The following is a 23,742-nucleotide window of genomic DNA, read 5'->3' as shown; positions in this document are numbered from 1 at the left end:
TAGGAACTGGCAATAACGGATAAAAAAAAAACTCACTGTAAAGTCTTTTATTAATAATGGATTATACTAGGGTTATCAAAGGATTAAATGGAGTAATCCCAGGACTTTTGTGGTTAATTTGGATGGATTTCAGATTTTTTTAAGTCTACTATTTTGCATTCAAAACTCTTCATTTTGAATTTTTGCATTATTGCACCAGTTATGGACTGACTTATTACGAATGCATTAATGCTGACAACTCTAAATTATATATAAACCTAAATAAGCATGCTCTGCTCTGCTAACATTTGGCCAAATATTTTGGCCTTTGTTTGAGAACTGAAAGTCTGTATTTGACCCCTCAGGTGCTGTTATAAAAATGACTTCATTACTTTTCTCTTCCTCTTCAAAGGTCACTTCATAGCAAAGATTAATTAAAAACCTGCAGGGAGCTACAGATTTCCTATTTCTAGATAAAATATGAAGCTTAAATGATAAATAGTTAAAGTTTCTCTCTGGGCATGCAATGGTTTTGAAAAACAATTGGCTCTTGATATTATTCTATAAAAAAAAAAATAATCACCAAGTTTAAAGTGATCAAAACTGCATCTATTCTTAAACTTCTCTGTGAAATAATGAATTTATAAAAAATAGTTTTATGGCAGCAATTTTTCCCATTTCACTTTAAAGTTTATTCTCTCTAGCCTTATGCACCAAGTTTATTTTGGCAGCTATTTCATATCTAGTCTTTGTTTTAGTCACATTTTAGTTGTTTTAGTCAAGTTTTAGTAGCGGAAACTCAAAAGCATTTAGTCCAGTGTTACAAGCTCGACACATGTCAACACATGTGTCACTCTACAGTCTCCCTTGCCTAGGTCTTTTCAACACATAGCAATAAGCCAGGAGACCTCCGGCAGTTTTCAGGCCCTTTGGACTTCCCCAGCAAGACCATGGGCTTGTGGAAACCCTAATACCCACCTGTATGGTACCCAAGGCCATGCTTACTCGCCACATTCCCCCCTAAAGAAGTGGGCTTTATTATTTTTTCAACAGATTTTCCCCATGCCCATGGTAAGATGCAAGGACATCCAGAGCACGACTGGAGTTGTATCAATCCTTCTTCCCACCTGATGGCACCCTCACGTGACTTACTTGCCACACATACGCCTTACTTCAGGCTCAATTTCAGTACATAGTACATGTTAATACAATATGGATAATAAAATTAGTTAAAAAAAATAACTGACTTGACTAAAAGTAAAGACTAAAATGTAAGGACTTTTTATCGACTCAAAAAACTAAAATGCTTTTTGAGTTTTGTCATTCAAACTTTGTTTTTTGTATTTGTAACGTGAAATATAGTACGCAGTTGAATTTGAATTAGAATGAAGATGGTGAAAAATGTTTGAAAACTAGACAAATCTTCTTGCTAAGATTTGGGATTTTGCAATGGTGGAAGCTTGTGCATGTTTTTCCTAATTCACAAGGAGACACGCCCCTTTAATGCCATATAAGAATATGAGAGAGCAGGGCTGTGTTTAAACACAGAAAGCACATAGGAGTGAGATGATAAGTAATGAGACATCAGTAATGACCCCATTAAAATAAACTGTGGAACGACTGCAGACTAACACTTTAAAAGTTCTGAAGTGGGAAGGAGACAATATCGTTTATTTCCATTTGTTGTTGGTTTTAAGACATTTTAAAAAGGTAATGAAGAGTCATTTGATATCTAAAGGAGTGGTTCTACTGGAGAGCTGTGACAAATTATTCAGACCTCTGAAAACAGCGGCAATTCCCATCTCTGAGTGGGGCTGGATGGACATAAATAAAGATATGCTGTTGTTTCACAGGATACTGCAGATCATGTTAGTTTATAGGGTGGTCTTTGATGCATGCTAGAATGTGTTGCATCTACACAACCAATTCAAGCTGGAGAAGCAACTTCATGATCACCTCAGTGGGCAGTCTGAGCAATCAGATATCAAACTGTTTTCAGTATGCATTGAGAAACGTCCACACAAAGCATTAGCACCACATCAAAATGCCTAAAATGGATATAAATCTCGGTAATGCATGGTCTTAACAGGATAAAAGTTTGTGTGAAAGCAGTGATTTCAGCCATACTACAGACTTGACAAGACCACCTGTACAGTTCAGGTTTTAAAGTTGTTAAATAGTTTTTAGGATAATACAGGGAAAACATCTTATTAGCAGAAAGGAAAGAACAATCTAAAGCTTGGTTGCACATTTAAGTCCTCTCCTGCTGGCTCGGTGGATGTATTGACAAACAGGCAGGCCCATTAGTTCTAACAAATGAGCTATCGACTAACAGGAGTCAGCCGTTTAACTGCTGGTGGCGTCTAATTTCATTGCATAAGTCTATTGATGGAGGGCATGCGTTCACTCATTCCTATTAACTTCAATCGTCCACTGAAGAGCCTCTGACAAGTTTCCTTTAGTTAGACGGATCCAGAAGGGGACGGAGAGGCGTGTTGTTTAAAGGAAATGAGTTAAATGAGACATAATGGTCTGTGCTGAATGGCTCATATCCTTTCAGCGCATCATTAAAAACTTCCAACCAAACTTTTATTATGACTGGAAAGCCGCTCAGATGTAGACTGACCTAATGGCCATTATTTATAGTCATTAAGGTTTGCTGATTTAACCAGCAGCCTTGAACTTTTACTCCAAGTTCCTCATATCATTATAGAAAGGATTCCTACAGAAAAAGGCAGGTTTGTAGCGTTAGGGCCCAGTCATGGATAGAAACGGTACATTCTCTCACCTAAAATAAACAGGATCTCTACAAGGATATCACTGACGCTGGGCGGGCTGCGGGGAGCGCTGCTGCTTCCTTCATCCCGTCCTCCCACCACGGTGAAGCACACATTGTACGGCACTGTGACGGCCACATAGAATGTCGCCAGCAGAATCAACCAATCCCAGCCGGCCTTGAAGGTGCCGTAATGGAGGAGGATGAAGCGAGACTTCTGGATGGCTGCTACCTTGTACTCCGGGATTGGAGGCTTCTCCCCAAACATGTTCTGGAATGGATGACAGGGAAACAGGGATTAGCTTCTTTATTTCTTTGACCATCTGAGAAAAAAAAAAACACCCAGCACATCCTGCTCAAGCTAAGATTGTGCACACAACATAAGGTTGTAAACCCTTTTTTCATGCATTTCAATCAAATTAAGCACAGACATCAATGATGTTAGAAAATAAGAGGCTTAAACTTATTTTAAGCCACAGTTTACAGCCTTTTAATTCAAGATATTGTTATTTCCTGATTGCAGAAGTTTACTAGAAAGAGAATTGTCTTGCATTTTTCACAATTGAATAAAAATTCAATATACAGAAAAGCAGCTTGTTAATTTACACCTTGATATCTTCATAAATATGCTTTCTCAGCCCTCATATGTATTTTCACAACAGATAAAGGATTATGATCCATTAAAACCATACCTAAATTCTCTCCCACTTCCAGGCTGCAATCTGCATAAACCTGCATGTCATTTTTTACGACTGACATCAGCACAAAGCTGAACTGTGTCCCCAAAGTCAACTAGAAGTGATGACACACCTGATGACCTTTACAGCATCTGTCAGCCTGCTGTGCTGCAGCAGACGGACACTGTGGTGGACACTCACTATAACCAAAGTGCTGGCACGGCATTATTCTTGTCCAGGTTTTTCTCTCGAGGAGTAAAGCTGGTCATCTCTGGAATTCGGGGTTTCAATCCCCAGCCTCTGCAGTCACAGGTCAGTTTGTCCTTGGGTAGTACACTTGATCCCTGTTTGCAACCACTGCATCAGCTGTGAGTGAATGTGAATGAATGGGACCAGCTAATAGTTTTAGTCATCAGTGTATATCACTGTATATCATCTATTATTGTCACACAATGAATATTTATATAACACACTCCAATCTGTGTATGTTATTTCTTTTGATGCAGGTCAATACACTAAAAAGTATGACCATCAGTGTTTACCATCAGGTGTTTCAATCAGAAACACAGGTGTATAAAATCATCAACTAGCAAAGCAGTCTCCATTTACAAACATCTGTGATCCTGATTGGGTTGTTCCAAAGAGCTCAGTGACTTTGAGCGGGGTACTGTGATGGATGCCACTTTTGCAATGAGACAGCTGGTGAAATTTCATCCGTGCTGGATATTCAACAGTCAACTCTAAGCAATATTGTTAGAAACTACCTGTTATTACCCATGCCCACGCCGATGAAATCGGCAGGGGGTTATGGAAAGGATTCTGTATCTTTGATTGTTTGTATTTGTACAAGATAACTTGAGAATGGAAAGGCGGATCTTCACCAAACTTTCAGGGAATATTGGGATAGTGACAGGGAAAAATCAATTAGATTTTGGTGATGATCTGCGCACCCGTTTGGTTTTTCTCGGACTTTGAAATGTTGAACACCATGGTAATCAGTGGGAGCGTGAGTTCCTCAGTGGCGCTGCTTAGGCGTGGGTCTGCCACCTCAGACAGCCATTCTAGTTTTGTTTATTCAAAATAAATGTCAAATGCCAAATGTGGAGTGAATGGGTAAGAATATAGTGGTTTATAAGGCACTATGATTTTAGTTGGCAGGAAGCGCTCTATTCAAGCCCAAGTCCATTCACAGAAGATTTTAAGCATGTTTGCAGATTTCTGAAAGGGAAAAGTCAGAGTCTGCTCTCTGGCAGAGAACCACGTTGAAGGACATAAGGTGCTGACCCTAATCCAGACTGCTTTGAACTTCCAAACAACCCTAGTGCCAGTTGGAGGTCCTGGCCTGAAGATACCTATAGAATCACATCATCTGCATACAGCAGAAATGATGTTTGTAGGCTTCCAAACCAGGAAGCCCCTTCGCAATCCATCATGTCCAAAAACAGAACAGAGCAAAGAACAACCCTAGAACATGTCTGACTTTGTGCTGAGGACGGAGACACTGTTCACTGTGGTGATAGATATGTGATGCAACGACACCACAACTCCCAAGCAATTTGTTACAATGTTACAATGTTACAATGTCATTTAGCAGACGCTTTTCTCCAAAGCGACGTACATTTTGACTGTATTTAAGGGTCAGCAATTAACCTAAGTCTCTTTGACTTCAGGCCAATATAAAAGGCAGACAATTTCTATTTCTGTTGTTTTGTTCTTTTTCATATGAGGAAGATGAACTGAAAAAAAGAAAAGAAAAAAAAAGATCCCAATGAAGATTTTCCTCACTTGTCTCTCCAGACTTCTGTACCATTATATCTAGTTCAAGAAAACAACTTGGGAAACAGTTAAACAACCATCTTTAAAAGCTTTTATTCAACCTTGATGAAGGAGTCTTTAAAGAATCTGGAAATGTCTTCAAATCAGAGCGATGGTTGTTGGAAACCTGCAGGGGCAGAGGTGGACTGACGTACGGGGAAGCCGGGGATTTCCCTGGTGGGCCGACGGGCTGATGGGCCCGATGGCCAGGCAAGAAGGGAATAAAAGAAAAAGGGGGAAAGGAAAGTGCAACTATGGCCCACAGTGTTGTGGACACAGGCCCTCTCAAGGAATTATTGTGGGGGGAGGGGGGCTGGGCTGGGCTATTGTGATACGCTACGCCTGTGTTTTGTGAGGAAGTTAAGGAATTTCACCTATCACTGACGAGGATGATAATCACTTTTACTGCCCGTAGGTGTGTCCCGCCCATTTCCTCAGGCTGTTGCATCTGTCACTTGTCAATCACACAGCAGTGACATGAGTGAGCCAGTGCGAGCCAGTAGGAGCCAATTGAAAGAGAAAGGGAAAAAAATGTTCAAGGAACGTGCCGCAACCAGTGAAAAATGACCGACTTGTTTGGTGGTCGCTCAGGCTCAGCCATCACCAGCAGACAAGGATCTGATGTTGCTTTTGCCAGCATCAGCAGCATTAGCAGCAGTGAGCCTCGACAGCTGGAAACTTCCAGACATGCACCTGAGTCCAGCAATGAAGAGAGTCTGAGACGGCAGAGCAGGTTACAAAGCGGTCTCCAGAGTCCAGTCAAAGAACCAGTGACATAATGGTAAGGTATGGTCCAGACTTGGTGATGCTTTATGTGAAAATGCTCATTTGACTAACTCTAGTTTGCTTTTTAATAACCTTAATGAGGTAGTGTTAGCTAGCCTAATATTAGCTTTAGCAGAGTCAAAAATTAGCACTAGTCAGTGTTTCCTGTATTTGTCGATGTGCCCACAGATAATGTTACTGTCTGTTTGAAATTAACCAGTGTGTATTAGGCCTTTCTGAAATGAGGAAAAACTTCAATGTGTGGTAATCCTGTTCAATTAAAAATTCGAGTCATTAAGTCATAACAAGATATAACTTGTTACCATGTTTTAATGAACTTTCTTATTTATCTTGGTTCAGGCTGTGTTGGCAAATTAATATTGGGATGATGATGAACAAATAAAACAATCACAATCATAATAATGATAATAATAATAGAAAATCAAACAGATTATTTGTGCTGCCCTGGTGTGTATGTGCAAGGCTTAATAAAGTGTTATATCCTTACCTCATCTCATGTACATACTGATATTAAACTAACCTATTAATGTTTACTGATAGTGTTGTTGCACTGATGAACTAGCATGATTAACAACACCAATCTCTTACTTAGACTGATGATGATCCAGATGTGGTGGATAGAGAGAGGCCTCACAGCAGAAATTATGATGACACCCAGGGCAAAATGGGAGAGCAACTGGCAGAACGGCTTCAAGAACCCATACAAAGCACCAGTAAGATAATGGTAAGGTTAATGACCATGATGCTTGTTTGGCTTGTTTGCTTTTTTAGCCATATGCACTAACTTGTGCACTAATGTTTAATACTGCCATATTTGTATTTTGCTGATAACTTCAATAATGTATACACCATATTTTTTGTCTCTCATCCAGATAGACCAGCATTTATGTTCCAGAGGGGACTCAGAGAGGACTGTGGCCCCATTGCAGAGGTAGAGAAGTACCAGACTATTGTACCCAAGTAATAGTACAGTTTCTCTGGTTAAAATGTACTTAAGTAGAAGTTTAAGTACTAGTCTATATATCTACTCAAGTAAAAGTAAAAAGTAAGTCATTTAAAATTTACTCTAAGTTCTGAATACTGAGTAGCAACTTTTGATATGCAAGGGGGTTTCACAGTGAAATATGACCTGTCCTTAATGTGCAATAACAAGAAGAAAATATGAACCTCCAACCAGGTTATTTGATATAATATTTGACCTAACCTAAAGCAGCAGCTGTTTATGGAAGAAATATGGAATCATTCTCTCACTATATGCATGTACTGACCATCATGTGATGTGAAAGCCAAACGACTGGTCATTTTCATGTTGTTGACTGAAAGCTTGGACCTCCTTGTGGCTTTTGGTGTGTTTTTTTTAACTTAGTATTTGATGCTTTTTAAAATGTCATTAAGTACAATACTTCACTCAAAAAATACTTAAGTAATAGTTATTTTAAAAGCTACACAAAAGTACAAGTACACAAAAAGTTACTCAATTACAGTCATTTGAGTAAATGTAATTAGTCACTTTCTACCCCTGCCCCATTGTCAACATAAACCACTTCAACCCAACCCTCATAAGCAACACATGGACGAGAACTCTGCATACTGTTATGTTGTTGAGTTTCAATGCACCTTGCATCCCTCGCTTTTATAGCACACAATCAAGAGGGGGGTAGTTGGAGACTGACTGGCACTAACTGACTCTTGTTTATTGGTAAGGACTAAAACAGCAGAAGAAAGGTGCTTAAGTAAGTAGAATCAAGGGAATGTCCTTCACCTTTTAAGTTTTTAGTTTTCAAATATCAGTTTACTATTTTCAGTTTAGATTTCATTTTCATAAATGCTCTTGGTTAAGTTTTTATGCAGTTGTAGTTAGCTTTGTTAATCTGTTTTTTAAATAAAATGTCTTTCAAAATGGCTTCTTGTTGTAATTACGTTGCCCTCTAGTGGCTTATTTAGGGTGTAGATAATCAGTGTAATTCCAATGTCCAACAGCCTGGCAAACTGATAGGTCCTTATAGCTATTATTGAATCACTGATCTGTAGGCATTAAAATCACTGCACAAGAATATGCCATTTTTGATTGGCTATTCAGCTGGGTTCTTCAGGTAATTGATAACTGTATGAGTTATAGTCAAAACACCAATGCATAGATTTTTTTCATCAAGTTACATGACACGTGTGCTGTCTGCCAGCTGGCTGGCTGGCTCCCCAGGACCACGCATTAAATGGGCCGGTCTGTCAGTGACTCCCAGGCCACTTTTTCCCCCAGTCCACCCCTGTGCAGAGGATTTAAATTCTGGCGTATCTTTATTCGTCCTTCATGAGAAATATATCCTCTCCTCTGTGACTTTATTCAAAGCAAAAGATTCAAAGGTAAAAGTAATGATTATGGGAGCAGCAGTCTGAGGCCAGTTTTGCAAAAAAACAAAAAAACAAACAAAAATAACATTATTTCAAAAACATGCAATATTTTCGACTAAACCTTTTAGTATTCATGTAAACTGATGCAGAGAGACTCACATTGTTGATCTTAAGCTTGCTTTTGTCTTGTTTCTGCAGGTGTCCCGACAGGTGATAGAGCACGGCTCTGCTGCGGCGTCGGTTGGCGTTGAATCCTGGAGGTCGCGTAACCTGATGGACCTCCAGACCGGTCTCCTCATCTGTGGAGGAGAGAGGACGTGATGAGGCATATTAGAGTTCATAATGAATGGTAACAAGAAGTAACAGAAAGTTCAGAGAGAAAGTTTGCTTACTGCAAAAATTAAGAAAGTCACATCCACACTGGGATGCACAGCAGTGCAGGGGTTAGCACTGCTGCCTCACAGCATGAAGGTTCCTGGTTTGAACTGGGTCAGGGTCTTTTTTGTGGAATTTGCTTGCTCTCCCCCTGCATGCTTGGGTTTTCTTCAGCTTCTTCCCACAGGCCAAGACATGCTTTTTCAGTTAAATGGTGACTCTAAATTGCCCCCTCACTCTCATAGGTGTGAGTGTGAGCATTCCTGGTTGTTTGTCTTGATATGTCAGCCCTGCTTCTGAATGGTGACCAATTCAGGATGTACCTAACCTTGCAAAGCAGATGGATATGCCCATTTAAGTGTTTCTCACTGGCAAATCCATCTTGCAAAGCTCCTGTCTGAACCGTTAGGGCCCAGTTAGAAAGTGACAGGATCAATCGGCGTCGCGGGGCAGTACTTTTGGGCGTGGCAGAGTCGTGACATAAGCAAGCGGCAGCAAGAGTCTAGAGCAGTTATAGAGGAAGACATCAGCGTGGATGTTGCTAAGGCGCCAGTTTTATCAGAACTTGACGACATTTCTTCATTAAAAGAAGAACAAAGAACAGCAGTGAGTTGTTTTCTTTTCAAAACCCACAAAAGTTGTGTACTGACATGTTTATAGTCACCATGGTTCACGTTATGCAGTTAAGGAGACTATGGAGTTTACTCCTTCAGAAGGGGTGTAGCCATAGATATGGAGTTGTCCTGTTTTCTATGGGTGTAGCTTGGTAGTGGCTTCATCATGTGTTTTGTTGCTCTGATTGGCCCGTAAAGATGTGACAGACAGAACGTTCATCCAGTTACGGTCCAAGTTTTTTTCAAAGGCTCTGCCCTTTCCCAAACGCTGTCTATGAGTGGTTTTCCAGATGGATGTGTGAAACACATCCTTCTGGTGTGCCAGGTTAGTGTGTACCCCTACTCTCACTCAATGACAGCTGGGATAGGCCCCAGCCCACTGCGATCCCAAATGGAATAAGTGGTGTAGAAAATGGAGGGATGGACTGATGGACACAGCAGGCAGCAGGAAAATATGCTGAGGAACTCTACCTTTCTACCATTTGTGTTATGTTGAGTTGTTGATGAATTTCTAAGTTGCTGCTGTATCCCATTCCCGTTGTTTGCTCTTGCTGTGGACCCCCCCAGCAATTTCCATTATTGTGACAAATATATAGCATGAACATTGTGTTTTTTTGGCACCAGCTTCACCAACTTTCAAGATATATGAGGGATTAAATAGTCTTGTAGAGATCCTGCGTAAATCCTGCTTGGATCAGCTTTTTGGGATTGTGGTGCATATATTCAACATGAGCCTGAAACTGGGGATGGTACCACAGCTTTGGAAGACATCCTGCATGGTACCAGTGCCAAAAATCTTACATCCTAGGGACTTCAATCACTACAAGCCAGTAACCCTGACATCATATCAGATCGTCTGATGATCTGATGTGATGTCATCTACCTCTTGCAGAGATCCCTCTCTCTGGAGAAGGCTTGGAGAACCGTGAAAATCATGTTGTCTGAATTCTCCAGTGCTTTCAACACCTTACATCCCAAGCTTTTGTGGTACACTGCAGACTTTTCTCGCAGCATGACAAGCTGTCATGTGCAGAAATTCTCTGATTACTCAGCTGTCAATGGCCTCATCACTAATGGGGATGAGAGGGAGTACAGAGAACTAAACCAGGACTTTGTAGACTGGTGTCGGTGAAACCACTTCAAGAGCGACGCAGGGAAAACCAGAGAACTGGTGGTGGATTTCAGCAGACTCAAATCGACTCCTGCTGCAGTGGTGAACATCCAGGGAACGGACTTTGAGGTTGTAGAGTCATACAAATCTAATCCTGGTTCGTGTGCAAGAACATTGGATTTTGCTCCAGTAATTTTCTTTGAATTTCCAACCTCTACCGTATACCACAGTGTCGCTTTAACATCCTCCGGTCTCACATGGCTCAAACTATCTCTGCTAGAATTTTTTCCGGTTTTGATGCAGGTTTGTGTTAAATCCAAACTCTCATCATGTTACAGCATTTCTCCTCTGTATTCTGTTGAACACATACTGCTTAAGTCCGTGAGTAAATATTTGATATGATATCGACCTGCTGTCTGCCTTTGTGGCTCTTTATTGACTAAACTAGGATCTCTTTATGGAGAGTTTCATAATCTGGGCTAAGATCCAGATCTGTATTTACAGAGCATGGTCGATAACAATGACTGCACGCCTAAAAAAATCCCCCTCACATCATCCTTTCATTAAGTTATCCACTTAATGAAAGATTAGATCAGGTAAAGGAGTCCACGTGAATAGAGTGCATTATACCACAAATCGAACACACAGAAGCCTTAAGAGAGATTTTTTTCTGTTGAGCCACCATCTAGACAGAAAATCTTTCCTTCTTCGCTTCATTTCCATTTTACATTTCCGATCATGATTGCTCCTCTGTCTGGCTCTAATATGATGTCATGCTTGGCAAATACCCACCCCTGTAACCAAATCATTTTCATTCTTAGCCTGTAAATTTGATTTGTTCTCTGTATTCAGGCTGGATTCGCTGGAACTCTTTAGCTGTATCTTTATCTCTGCAGTGATAGATGAATCAGCTCCTTTTTCTTCAGTAGAAGAAGAAAACCACACTGGGAAATGAATCTGCTCTAATTAAACCGTCTGCATAGAAAGGTTCAGTCAAAGCAAGACAAATTTTATCACCAGAATGCATCTAAACCTTGACGCAGGAATGATGGTGTTTACCTGCAGTCACATCACATTATTATCAAATAATATTTAACTGAATTAAGCAAAAAGACAAGATAACTAATGTTCAAAATTACAGACTTCTTTGTTTCTTTATATGTTAACACTTTCTGAATTAGATACCAGCTAGAAAGTCCAAACACTTTTTGTTCAGGTAGTGAAAGAGGAATTTGTTCCCATTCTTGGTGATGAAAATCTTAAGTTTTTGTTGTTGCATCTAGTGCTTCATAATGCATATAATGTACAATTTAGATACTGTAGGTTATTTGCACCCATGTGATCCTGAATGTTCATGGGGATCAGGGAGTACAGGACCACCATTAGGAATTAATAGTAACGAGGGAAAAGGTAGTACCTTACAGGTCTAAATGGACCTGGACACTGACTACAATCCCTACACTTCACAAAACAGTGGTTTTTACCATCGTTTTATCACATGTGGAGTTGATTGATTGTACAAATTACTCAGCCTCTCAGACCTCCTAGCGTCAAGCATCTAGTCAGATAAAGGGAGATCAGAGTCCAGAGGTGTCTAAAACTAAGCTATGGGCTAGCTGAGCCCTTTAACATAAAAAAAAAAAAAAAAAAAAAAATCCTCCTTTTGTCACAAACATGCTTTGAATCAAACAGCCATGTACTACCATCCAGTTATACCTTGTGAGGTAAGAGGCCAAGTAATGTTGTGCCATTCATTAATGAGCCTGTCCTACGAAATGGCTCTTTAAAGTGAGCCACTAAAGCTAGCTCCCATTCGAGTTCCAGCTTCCTTTCCTCCATTCTTTCTCATTATCTAATTCACATTTAAAAAAAAGGCAAACAACAAGCTCTACTGAGCTGAGCCAAATGATCTATAAGGAGCTTTACATGATCAGACAAGTCTATCTTAATGGATAGACATTTGCATATGAAGAAGGAAAGCCATCAGGTGATCAGTTAGACATTGGGATATGACAAGGATCAAGATCAGGTACTAATACAGACATCATAAAATCAACTCCACTTGCCATCTTTTTGCCTCTATGACTACATTCACTTCTGTTTACACTGAGAGTAAAATCTTTGTAATTTTCTCTTCACTAACAGTTTGATCAAGTTCATAATATAACGATTTGATGGGGAATTAATGAATAGAAATAGTATGGGCAGAGGACTGCTGAAGCCCCAAGAAGTCACACTACCCAGAATGCAGTGCAGACTAAAACATGGCATCGTCCTGGTGATTTAATTCAAATTTTTATTCAAAACTTTCTTCAAATGTCTAGTAAAATGTCTAATATCTAGAGAGTTTTTGTTCAACATACACATCAGCGACAAATATAAATATAATATGGTGACTTTATCTGATCATGTAGAGTTCCTTTTAAAAGAGATTGGTTTCCTGTCACAACAAGCAAGACTGGACAGATGTCAGCTGAGGAAACACAAATAGATCTGTTTAATGTGCTAAACCATGGACTGAACCAAAACAGACTGCTTTGTGGAAATGGACCATACACGAGTGTTGTGTCAAATTGCTCATCCAGGCTTTAGACAGGCTTTTTAAATTCCTGCCTGTTGAGTTTTTTAAAACTTTACTTTGCCTGGATATTTCACTACTTTCAGGACACAAAGTAGCTTAAGAACTAACAATGTTTTATTTCACACTTTGAACATCTGGCATAGTCATAAACAGCTCAAACATGGCCTTTTTGGTAGAGTTTCTCTGTGCAGAAATCCCTACTTGCCCCCCAAGGGGAATTCTCTGCTGCTACTTGACATCATCTGCAAAGAACCCAGAAGGTAAATCCTGTTTCTGCTGCTGGCCTCACTACCCCATCAGGTACATGAAGTACTGACTATGGACTCCAACCACCGAAGACATTGCACATTTCTCTTTCATCAAAATCTGCAGTATAAATATTTTTTTTCACTCATTTTTAAGTCTCTCCTGGTTGAACTGTGTGCTGCTGTTTCCAAATGTGGTCTGAATGCAGACTCTTCTTGAAAATGAAAACAGTTCATTTATTAGTGGATAAACATGATTTGATGAGAAATGCTGCTCTCTATACAAACAGGTGTTTAGTCTGCTGTACTGATATTCTGTTATCTGCTGTTGGCTGATTGGAGAATGTAAAAAAAGAGGATGGTATTTACCAGTCTGAGGATTTATTCTTTTCATTACGCCATGATCACTGATGTATTGCTTTTAAAGAGTATGCATGCTCTCTGTGCTCTCTGGAGGAGACTCTGAGCTGGATGACAATTAGCTGACCATACATTTTGAATTTTTAATGCGGTCTATCAATGCAGCGGTGAGCGGGTTGAAACTTTAACTGCTTTAGGAGTAAACTGCTTTGTATAATCACAGTAAGGCTGGCAGCCCCCATTTCTTTGTATTTATGTCCAACATAAAAGCTTTCCCAGCCTTTTGCAGCCACTCTATTTCCATCTCAATAACCCACTCTGTGCTCAGAAAAGGCGAATCATGCTGAGCTAAGTGCTAAAGTGAGCTGCTCAGACCGCCAGCGCTGTCCTATTGAGCGACACAGGCAGGTAAATGTGACTTCTATGTGTCCGATTATCAGATTGTTAATGTCAAAGTCTTTTCTTCCTACTTTTCCTCCTTGTTTGTCACTTTTGTTTTACTTTCACATCCTGGAAGGTTTGAGTGAGCAAAAACCAGCCTGTTGTTTGAGTTGTTTATGTGTCATGTTCCATTTTCATCCAACCTTTCTTCTCTGTTTGTGCACCACCTCATGATGTGTGTGCTGCACCCACTTCTTGGTAGCATGAATTAAAAAAGCTAATGGCTCATGCACTGTGTAAAAAAACTGTCATGCATTTTAGCCATATAGGGCAATGAGATATTGAGAAAGTAAGTGGGTGGAAAATGGGTGAACGGTTTCAAGCAGGTGCTCTCTCCTCTGAGGAAGCACCACAGACAGACGATTTTTAAAAAGCTCAAAATTGAGATGCCACTTCATCTCAAGAGTCTTGATTAATCTGCTCTCCTTCCTGTCTCTCCACATGGTCGGTATTCAGCTTTCCCTACAGGATTTAGGAGCTTTAAGGAAGATTTGAATGTCTGTAATAAGAGTAGATTCAGTGTTTTCAGGATGCTGTCTGCAGGATTACAAACACATTCAGAGTTTTTGGAGAGTGATTGAGACATTCCCTTATAAACTCAACAGTAAGACTTTTAAATCTACCCTTCAGCTTTGCATTCTGGGATTTCTGAATGGAAAATACAAGAAATTTGACGCATCTGAATCCCCTCACAACAGGAAATGGTGAAGGATCGATTAAGAGTGTGTGCTCCATAAGAAATACGACCACATGCAGCATTTTATATTATTAATAGTTGGACTAATGTCTGTGTTTTATATCTTTTTGTCACTGGTGACAAAGATCTGAGTAATACTGTTTGGGATCCTGCCTTGGTCTGAAACTCACATTATAATCCTACAGGGGCTGGATTTGGTAGAGTTACAGTATATTCTCCAAGTCCTGTTTGCTGAAATTAAGACTTTTGTGTGTTTACATGCAGTTGGAAAAAGCTTTTATAGGATCTTTGCAGATGACGCCACACAGCAGTAGAGAAATCCAGTTGGAGGGCAAGTGGTGATTTTGGCATAGAGAAACTCTACCAATAAGTCCATGATTTGAGCCATTTACAACTAAGCCAAGCATTCAAAGCACAAAAATAGAAATATTCTTAATTCTTAAGCTATTTCTGTGTCCCGAGAATAGTGAAATATTCTGGCAAAAACAAAAAGATTTGAAAAAACACTCATGGTAAAACGGCAGCAGGCATGAATTTAGTCAGCCTGTGCCTAAAGCCTGATGAGTGGCGTCCCTGCTCATGAATGGACCATACATAGACTTTACCAGTTTGGTGCAGTCCAGTTTTGTCATGGTTTAGCTCATTAAACCCTGATCTTGCCCATGTCTTCTCAGTCCAATCTCTTCTGTTGTAATGGGAAATCTGTCTCTTTTCAGAGAAACAGATCATTTGGCTCAGCTCAGTAGAGCTGGTTGTTTGGCTCCTTAATAGCTCTTCATTCATTGGCAGTTTGGCTTTTTAAATGTGGATTAAAGAATGACAAAGGATGGAGAAAAGGAAACTGGCACTCAAGAGAAGCTAGCTACAGTGGCCAACATTAAAGAGCCGTTTAGCAGAACAGACCTGTTAGTGAACGGCACATCATCACTCTACTGCTGACCCAACAAGGTTTATTTAGTTGATAGTGTATCACTGTTGTAATGAAAATAGTGTTTGTGAAAAGATTTGAATTTGTTTATAACGAACATGGAGGATCAGCGTTCAATTACTATGCTCCATATGTCTGGAACAAACTCCCAGAAAACACCAGGTCTGCTGAGAGTTTGAGTTCTTTTAAATCAAGGTTGAAGACACACTTATTCACTGCTGCCTTTGACTAAAAAATTTTTTACCTTTCAAATTTTCCATGTTTGCTCAAACTCTGCACTGTAACTTTTACTTTAATATCTGTTTTTATCTTTATTGTTTTTTTTTTGTTTGTTTGTTTGTTTGTTTGTTTGTTTTTTTTGCTGTTTTAAAAAACTTTTTATGTGTTTTTTATCTTTATCATTATTATCTTGTGTGGGTTTTATTTGCTGTTTTTAATCACCTTTTACATGCTTTGTTTAAAATGTTTTCATTGTGTTTCTTTTTCCCTTTGTCAATGTATTTTAATGACCTGTGTGAAGCACTTTGAATTGCCTTGTTGCTGAAATGTGCTATACAAATAAACTTGCCTTGCCTTATATGTAAAAGAGGCTCAGATAGCCTCTTAGCTCTTAGCAGTACAAGACTTCTTGAGTCTCTTGTCTCCTATCATTTGGATAGACAATGCTGGACACTGGGGGGTCTGCAGGACTGAGTAATTTGTGATATTGATTTCCTCCACGGCAGGTGAAAAAAAAAAAATCCCTTTTTTGTAACAAGAAGGAATCATACTCAATATATACAGAAATTTTCTGATCATAATTGCAGTTTGCAGGTCCATTTAGAGCTGTGAAGTACTAACTTTCTGCCATTCACACTCACTCCTGGAGGATTTGGGACCACATGATTGCAAACAACCTGTAAGACAGATGCATGGGGGTCAGGGCCGCACAATATGCTGTATATCGTTTTAGATTGCAATGGTGATTTGTGCATGTAGAGCAGAGCTGTGCATCTCCACTGGTCTCATAATTTGATTCAATCAGGATTATCAGGCCAACCATTCGACTTGATATCATAATGCAGCACCATTCATCAAGATGGGTTTCTTCCCCACTTTTCTATACTATTGGATAATTTTTTACCAATGAAGGCAAACAATGCTCAACTATACGAGACCAGTAAGTGAGTGTATTCTTGCTAACAGCAGCTCTCTCCCCTTTTCTTATTAATATACAGTCCATTAATAGCATGGATATGTTGATCATTGAAGCCCTAGCTGTAGAGTGTGTGAGCTCAACATGGTAAGCTTTGGTTTAATTTAGAGTTAAGCCTGCATTATCTTACATTATCCATGAATATGAATAATGCCTGTCTTTGTTTATTGGTTGGGATCAAATTCATGCTTTTGTTAGACTGTCAGCTAAGACAGGACAAGATTTTGTTTCATAGTCCTACATAATGCCAAAAAAACATTTAGTTGGATCTGGTCATGAGTTGGACTGAAACTGTCCTAAACCATTTAACACTCTTAGTAAACGTGTTTGGAGATCGAGTTACTTCTGCAAGTGTAAAGCTTGAAGGGTCATCTCGATTTATATGAGAACATTTCACCTCTTCCCTTTTGTATTCAAATCAAAGGGAAGAGGCAAAAGTTGGAGATAAGAAAGAATCTTAGACAATTTATTGTTTTCTCACCTTCAGACACACTAACAAGCCTGCATTTAGATTTGCACTTAACTTTGAGAAAGTCACCTTTGAACATAATTTAAACACTGATCCATATCCATGACGTTTTTATGTTTCCTACAGTGGATAAATAAAACTGTACATGAAAAGATGTCCGTGAAGTTTACATGTTCTCTTCATGAATCACTTCCTGGCTGCCTGTAATTAACTCACAAACACAATCAACTGATATTAAGTGTGACCTCCTGATCAGCTCTCAGCATAATCCCATCACTCAGTGTTATTCTAAACACTTTCTTAATGCTTCACCACGTGGCATTCATTCATATTAATGCACTAATCATATTGATACACACTTATTTAATCAGGCTGAGATTAAACAGCAGAAAGACACACACATGAAAATGATAAATTGAGGTTTAATTGATGTTTGCTGAAAATTACAATAACAGCAGCTGAACGGTTTAATATGTAGTCAGTGTCTGCAGTGATGCAGGTTAATTCAAATCATGTTAACACACACAGAGAAGATGATGGAGCTGTCATAGACTGTTATTAGAGTCAGACACCGTGAAATATTTAACTATAAAGCAGGGCACCAAAATTTGACTGAGATGACATAATGACATTAAAGCAATGGTGAGATATACTATAATTTAAAAAGCACAGTCAATCGGCTCCAATCTGCGGTTTTGACAAAATAGATGAAAAGGTATGAAATGAAAGATTTCAGCATTAAAATCTCATATAAATGACAAACCCACGTCACATTTTCACTGCAGAAAGAAAGGGGATCTGCTTTATGTCATGTTCTGTTCATGAGCATTCACTAAAGTTTCAACTATTATTTTTTAGTAAATCAAGATTTCAGTTAGCTACCATCTTTGTTTAAAACCAAACAACTCCCATGATGCCACGTGAACTAACTCTGTCTTTCATTGAAAAAACCTTGAAAGAAGGGATGGCATACTCCACATATTCTTTGAATCAAGCAGCCCTCTGCAGAGTTTTAAGAGGGTTTAACTCACCCGTATCAGGTCCCTGCTCAGGGTCCTGGTCCTTCTTCTTGTCCGTGATGTCTTTATGGGACACGAGGAACAGAACCACCTCTCCTTTCTCATTCTTTATGGGGACAATGTCCAGGAGACACCAAAACTGTGTACCTGCAGAAAGAACACAGCACATTTATCACCTAAATGTATCATATGCACAGCTCAAATGTAAACAGTGGCAATGACACTGTCAGTCTCTCTCACACTCAGCATCATCAATAATCAATTACCAACATGAAGCTAAAGGTGCTTTCAACTAGCGTCATTTGTGGAGAGCGTATGGTGTAGTTGAAAGGACTGCAAGCTTGCAAACAATGGTGGCTCGTGAAGAGATTAACATGCATGCAACTATAGCAGCAGTTTGATCAGAACTGATAACAGCTGCCTGCTGAGCATGGGTTATGGAGTTAACTCCTACTTCAGCCTGTTTGGTTGTTCTGATTGGCCCATAATTAATGTAGAGCACTCATCCAGTCACCACCCTTGGTTTCAATTTAAAAGGTTCTCCCCTTCCCAAACACAATCTATGGGGAGTCACCCAGCTGCATGTGTCATATACCTCATGCCATGTAGATGTGAAACAGTCTATGTGGTAGGCCAAGTTATTGTTAAGCAAAAGTAGCAACCGAAACAATGCTAATATTTGCATTTCTTTCTAAATTGAGACAAGCATTTAAAATACAGAAATGCATACAGAAAACTGATCTCCACATATCTTCTCCATCCTCCTTTTACACTAAGAATTATGTCAGCATTACAATGAGGAGAGGGAAATAACATCCTGTAAGTGTAAATGCTTGTTTTTAGCTGCATGCTGTGTCAAAAACACTCTAAGACATTAATGTGGCTGCTGTAACCCTCTTTGACTCTAAATCAGAGGATCAACAATGAAACAGCGTTAAAAGTGAATCCAAGAATAAAGATTTAAGGATGGACACATGGGGAGGCAGACTCTGCGTGCGTCAGTGAAACATGTTTTACGTCATTCGTTAAAAAAATATCTCCCTGACCAGTTGAGCGGTTGTTACATTTGCAGAGTTTCTCCATGTGTGACTTTACTCTGGAGGACTGTGTGCCTGCAGCTATAATGAGAGTGCATTCATTCCCAGCTGCTTTAAAAGATGCTTCTTCTCTGCCCGCAGACTTCCCCATGAGGAGCTGAGATTTCAGGACATATACATTCACTCTTAACCTCCTAAAGGGCTCAAGTGAGAAGAGAAACAAAATAGAAAACAATAATATATGAGGCTCCCTTGACTGCCTGTCCAAGGAAGCTTCTTGATTCTTGACTGTTTGTGCTGCAGCAGCAGAATGTGTATCATTTAGGTCTGCTGTGTTTGTGTTTATAGAGGCGAGAGGAGTGTAGTTTTTCAGAGGCTCTAAGACATGAGACATAAATACATAGATTTCATTTAATCTGTTGTCTCATGCTACTTAAGCTTTTGACTAATATCTTGTTATTTGGATATAAAATGCTGATTTTTCCATCATCAAGGGAATTTCTTTATATCTCAGAAAATATAAAGCAGCACATGTATTCTGCAGATGCTTTTCCTCCAGTGTCTGCTGTATAGTCTGACTTTAAATGAATTTGTGAATACTTTAGTAGCTTTGGTATATACACTGGCATAAATGTGATAATTTTCTTTATGATTTTGTTCTTGAAGAAGGATAACATCAACTAAATTGCAACTTTTAAACTGCAAAAGACAAAAGAGTCATTCATGCTCTCTTTCTGATATGCATACAGATGTGGACAGATCCATCTGTTTTTATTTTGCTCCTATTTCTACAAATAGCAAGCTCTGCAAGCATATGCTTAGGGTACAATTGCTGCAATCCCATCAGTAATTGCAGGGGCAGTATTGAGCAAATTAGCCTGCAGTGGAAGCCAAAGCAGCAAAACGCAACAAAGAAGAATAAATTGAAAAATGGCAGAATTTTACCCAAACTTTGAAATAATCCTGAATAGTGCGCAGGTTTTTAGAAATCACAAACACATATTGCTTTGCATAGAGAGAGCTATAACAGAACAGCTACTGTAGGTGGAAAAAAAGATAGAGCAGCAACCAAATAGAGGTAGAGGTCTGTTTGGGACAGCGACCTCTAGTGGATTGATTTTTTAATGTCCAGCCCAACACTCTAACAAACACGCATGAGTATGTTAGCATTTATAGCTGTATAGCTTCTTTGCAGGTGACACCATGCAGTAGCAAAGAACTCCCCTTGGGGAGCAAGAAGTGATTTCTGCACAGAGAAATGCTAGCAAAAGGCCATAATTTAGCTGTTAGCCAAGTGTCCCATTTTCAAAAATTAAAACTTTCTTGATTCCCAAGCTACTTAAATGTTCCAAAAGTAGTGAAATATTCAGGCAAAATTTAAGAAATATTTTTAAAATGTCAAAGAGGAACTGCAGCAGGCTCGGTCGGCTCTACTGACATGGAAAAACGTCTGTTTCCTTGTATCAAATCAGTGTACACATTTATAATAATTATAACAACAACAATAGCAGAAAAAATATCTCAGAAACATCCTTGCAATACATTAAACCCTTTTTTTAAAAATGGATCTACAGGTCTAGAAACCCAGATATGGATAGATACATTTATGACAATGAAAACTGAATACAATAAAACTCGTTCAAAGGCAATTAGTATATAGTAGCATGAGTATGAATATGAGGGTGCAACAAGCTTTGTGCTATAAAGGAGGAGGCTGGGGTGGAGGAGGTTACCTTTTGCCAGCAGCAGCAGTGTGCTGCATCAGTATTAATGCAGACAGAGTTTAGCGAGAGGTATGTCATATTAAAAGGAATCGCTGTGTTAAGAGAAAGAGCTGTGGGATATTTGGGATAAGCAGGCCATCAGCTGATCACAGCTGGGTGTGTGATTACTGTGTCTTGCATGAACTAATGCTGAGCTTCATTAGGATTGATATCAAAAACTTGGTCACAACAGCACACGTTGGGAATTTTTTTTTGTTTGCTGAAGAAATGTGGAAAGAACTTGTCTCTGATGTCTTTTATGATAGACAGGGTTAGAAAGTGCAGCTCTGTTTCCACCTTCTGTTGGCTGCAGTGGGTGCACAGTTTCTCCTCTTGTCTATGGTGTCCATGATGGCGAGGTTGTGTTCCCTGAGTCCGTACATGGTCAAACATTTCTTCAGCTATGGCTCAGTCGCCATGCTTAAGTAGTCTGCAACTGCCTATTCCCTATCAATAGACAAACAGAATTCCAGTTTGCTTCGTTTTTTGGTTAATTTTTGCCAAGGATTTAATTATTTTCTTTCATTTTTGAATAATTTGGCTTAAGCTGGTTGGTTTTGTACAGGACTCTGTGGGTGAACAGAGTCTGTACCAGCTGTCTGAGGGGGGGCGCTCGCAGCAGTTTCTCCAAAGGTCAGGGCTTTGTATTGGGTCATGCTCACTTTTTTAGATGACTTTAAGTTCTAGATATTTCTGTATATAACCTATATAGCTCCCCATGTTTCCTGTCTCTGTTCAACTACAGTATTCTATAAAAGGCAAAAATAATCTTACAGAACACAAGGACTGCTTTGGTAGGAAATGTTTTCTATATTTTGTGGTTGTCAACAGTGTTTGCCCCAGTGAAGCTGGTCCCACTTATATTGCTTTATGCATGATTGAATGGTCCTAAATAAATGAACTTTCCCTGCCTACCAGGAAACCACAACATAGAAAAATACTCTGAACTGTAAGTTTGTACTTCACAGTAGCAGTAGTAGACCTTTAATGAGGCTATAAATCTCCACTTTAATAGGCTTGGACTAAAGTGTGCTGGTCTAAGGCATGGTGGACACACTGTAATAGAAAAAAGGATAAAAAGTCCTACTGTGGATCCCGACAGCTCAGAGGAATAAGGAACAAACAGCTGCACAGATATGAAGGTTCCTGGTTATTTCATTATCGTTTTGGCCTTTCATAAGATTTGTTGACTAGAGGAAACTGTTGAATATTTGATGCCTTGTCCTTGAAATGAGGTTATTAAATGTTACGTCCCGCTGACTGCTGAATAAAATCAGTTAATTTAGTCTGAAACAATCTGTTCAGGTTTTCTGTTACTCACCTTTCAGCTCTGCATCGTGACTTTGTGAGCTGATTTTTGCTCTTTACGTTCTGTTCCCTGTAGCTCTCTGACTAATTCCCATCAGGGGATCATACATGTAAATACTGCATTTAAACAGGAGGGAGGATCACATTAATAAAGCGTGTGCTGAGGCTGGTTTGTCCCCGTTTGACTGAAACACAATGGAAACAAAAACATGCTGTCTCTGTTCAGACTCTTCATGTTTGACCATGAGTAAAAAGAATATCACACAGGGCTCCACTTAGCCAGCTAGCGAAGCAACAAATGTTACACAATTTTTACAAATATCTATGCATTTTATCGATTTTTTAAACATAACTTCCCAGTTTATGAGCAACATTTTTACTACGGTTAAATCAAATCTACTTGCATTAGTTTGCAGTGCTGGACTACACCATTTGGACATTTTTAAGGGAGGGCCCCCCCCGTATTGTATTTTACTCTATTTGATACAAATGTCAATCTGTTGACCGATTCATTTAGTCACTTTTGATTCAATTATGACACTAATTACTAAGAAAAATTAAACAAAAACACACTTTTCATTGCAGGCACCTCAAGAGCCCCTCCCTACTGTGGGCCTGGGCTGTCGGCACCTTTGCTACGCCCCCCTGTGCTACGCCCATGATGGGCATCATGACCACACCTACAAAAAGACTCTTAGATCCATGCCAAAGTCCCTACAGGAAGTGCACCAGGCTATTTGAATCACTGAATCAATTTTGAAACGTCATTTGAATTTCACTGTTTTTTATGGTGCTACATGGCAATTTTGGGCTAAAAAAAAAAAAAAAAAAAAGAAAAGTTTGGGGAATTTTTGACAGCTACACTGTGGCCTTTGACAAGAGACATTTTGGTCCTTTGATTTCAACTTCCTGTTTGTTTTGGGAATTTCTGACTGATTACACTGTTGCCTGTGATATCGTACAGACATACTGGTCCTTTGATTTCAACTTCCTGTTTGTTTGGGGAATTTTTGATTTTTGACTGTTTACATTGTTGCCTGGGAATTCATAGGACCATTTTGATATTTTAATCTCAACTTCTAAAATCTTAATATTTTGCATTCATTTTTTTCTACTGTTTTACACTAAGGGTAATCAACTTCCTGTTTGTATACAGACCTGCTTTTTGGGTAGATTAACATGAACTTCTACACAGAAAAAGAAACTTGTTACAGATG

The 23,742-nt window shown here is 39.3% G+C and overlaps 1 protein-coding gene across 1 annotated transcript in view; it reads right to left on the bottom strand.

Annotated features, from left to right (window-relative positions):
• kcnh3 (potassium voltage-gated channel, subfamily H (eag-related), member 3) overlaps positions 1–23,742 on the bottom strand; it is a 221,102-nt gene that overhangs the window by 61,590 nt on the left and 135,770 nt on the right. The window contains exons 3-5 of the mRNA XM_041807208.1: positions 18,430–18,564; positions 8,542–8,681; positions 2,768–3,026 (exon numbers count right to left, since the gene is read on the bottom strand). Coding sequence (XP_041663142.1) covers positions 2,768–3,026; positions 8,542–8,681; positions 18,430–18,564 — 534 coding nt within the window. The remainder of the gene's footprint in view (positions 1–2,767; positions 3,027–8,541; positions 8,682–18,429; positions 18,565–23,742) is intronic.

The sequence above is a fragment of the Cheilinus undulatus genome, linkage group 15 (genome assembly GCF_018320785.1).
Source record: "Cheilinus undulatus linkage group 15, ASM1832078v1, whole genome shotgun sequence".
NCBI classification, from domain to species: Eukaryota; Metazoa; Chordata; class Actinopteri; order Labriformes; family Labridae; genus Cheilinus; species Cheilinus undulatus.
Note: the sequence above shows the minus strand (reverse complement) of the source record. Positions and strands in the feature narration are given on the sequence as shown.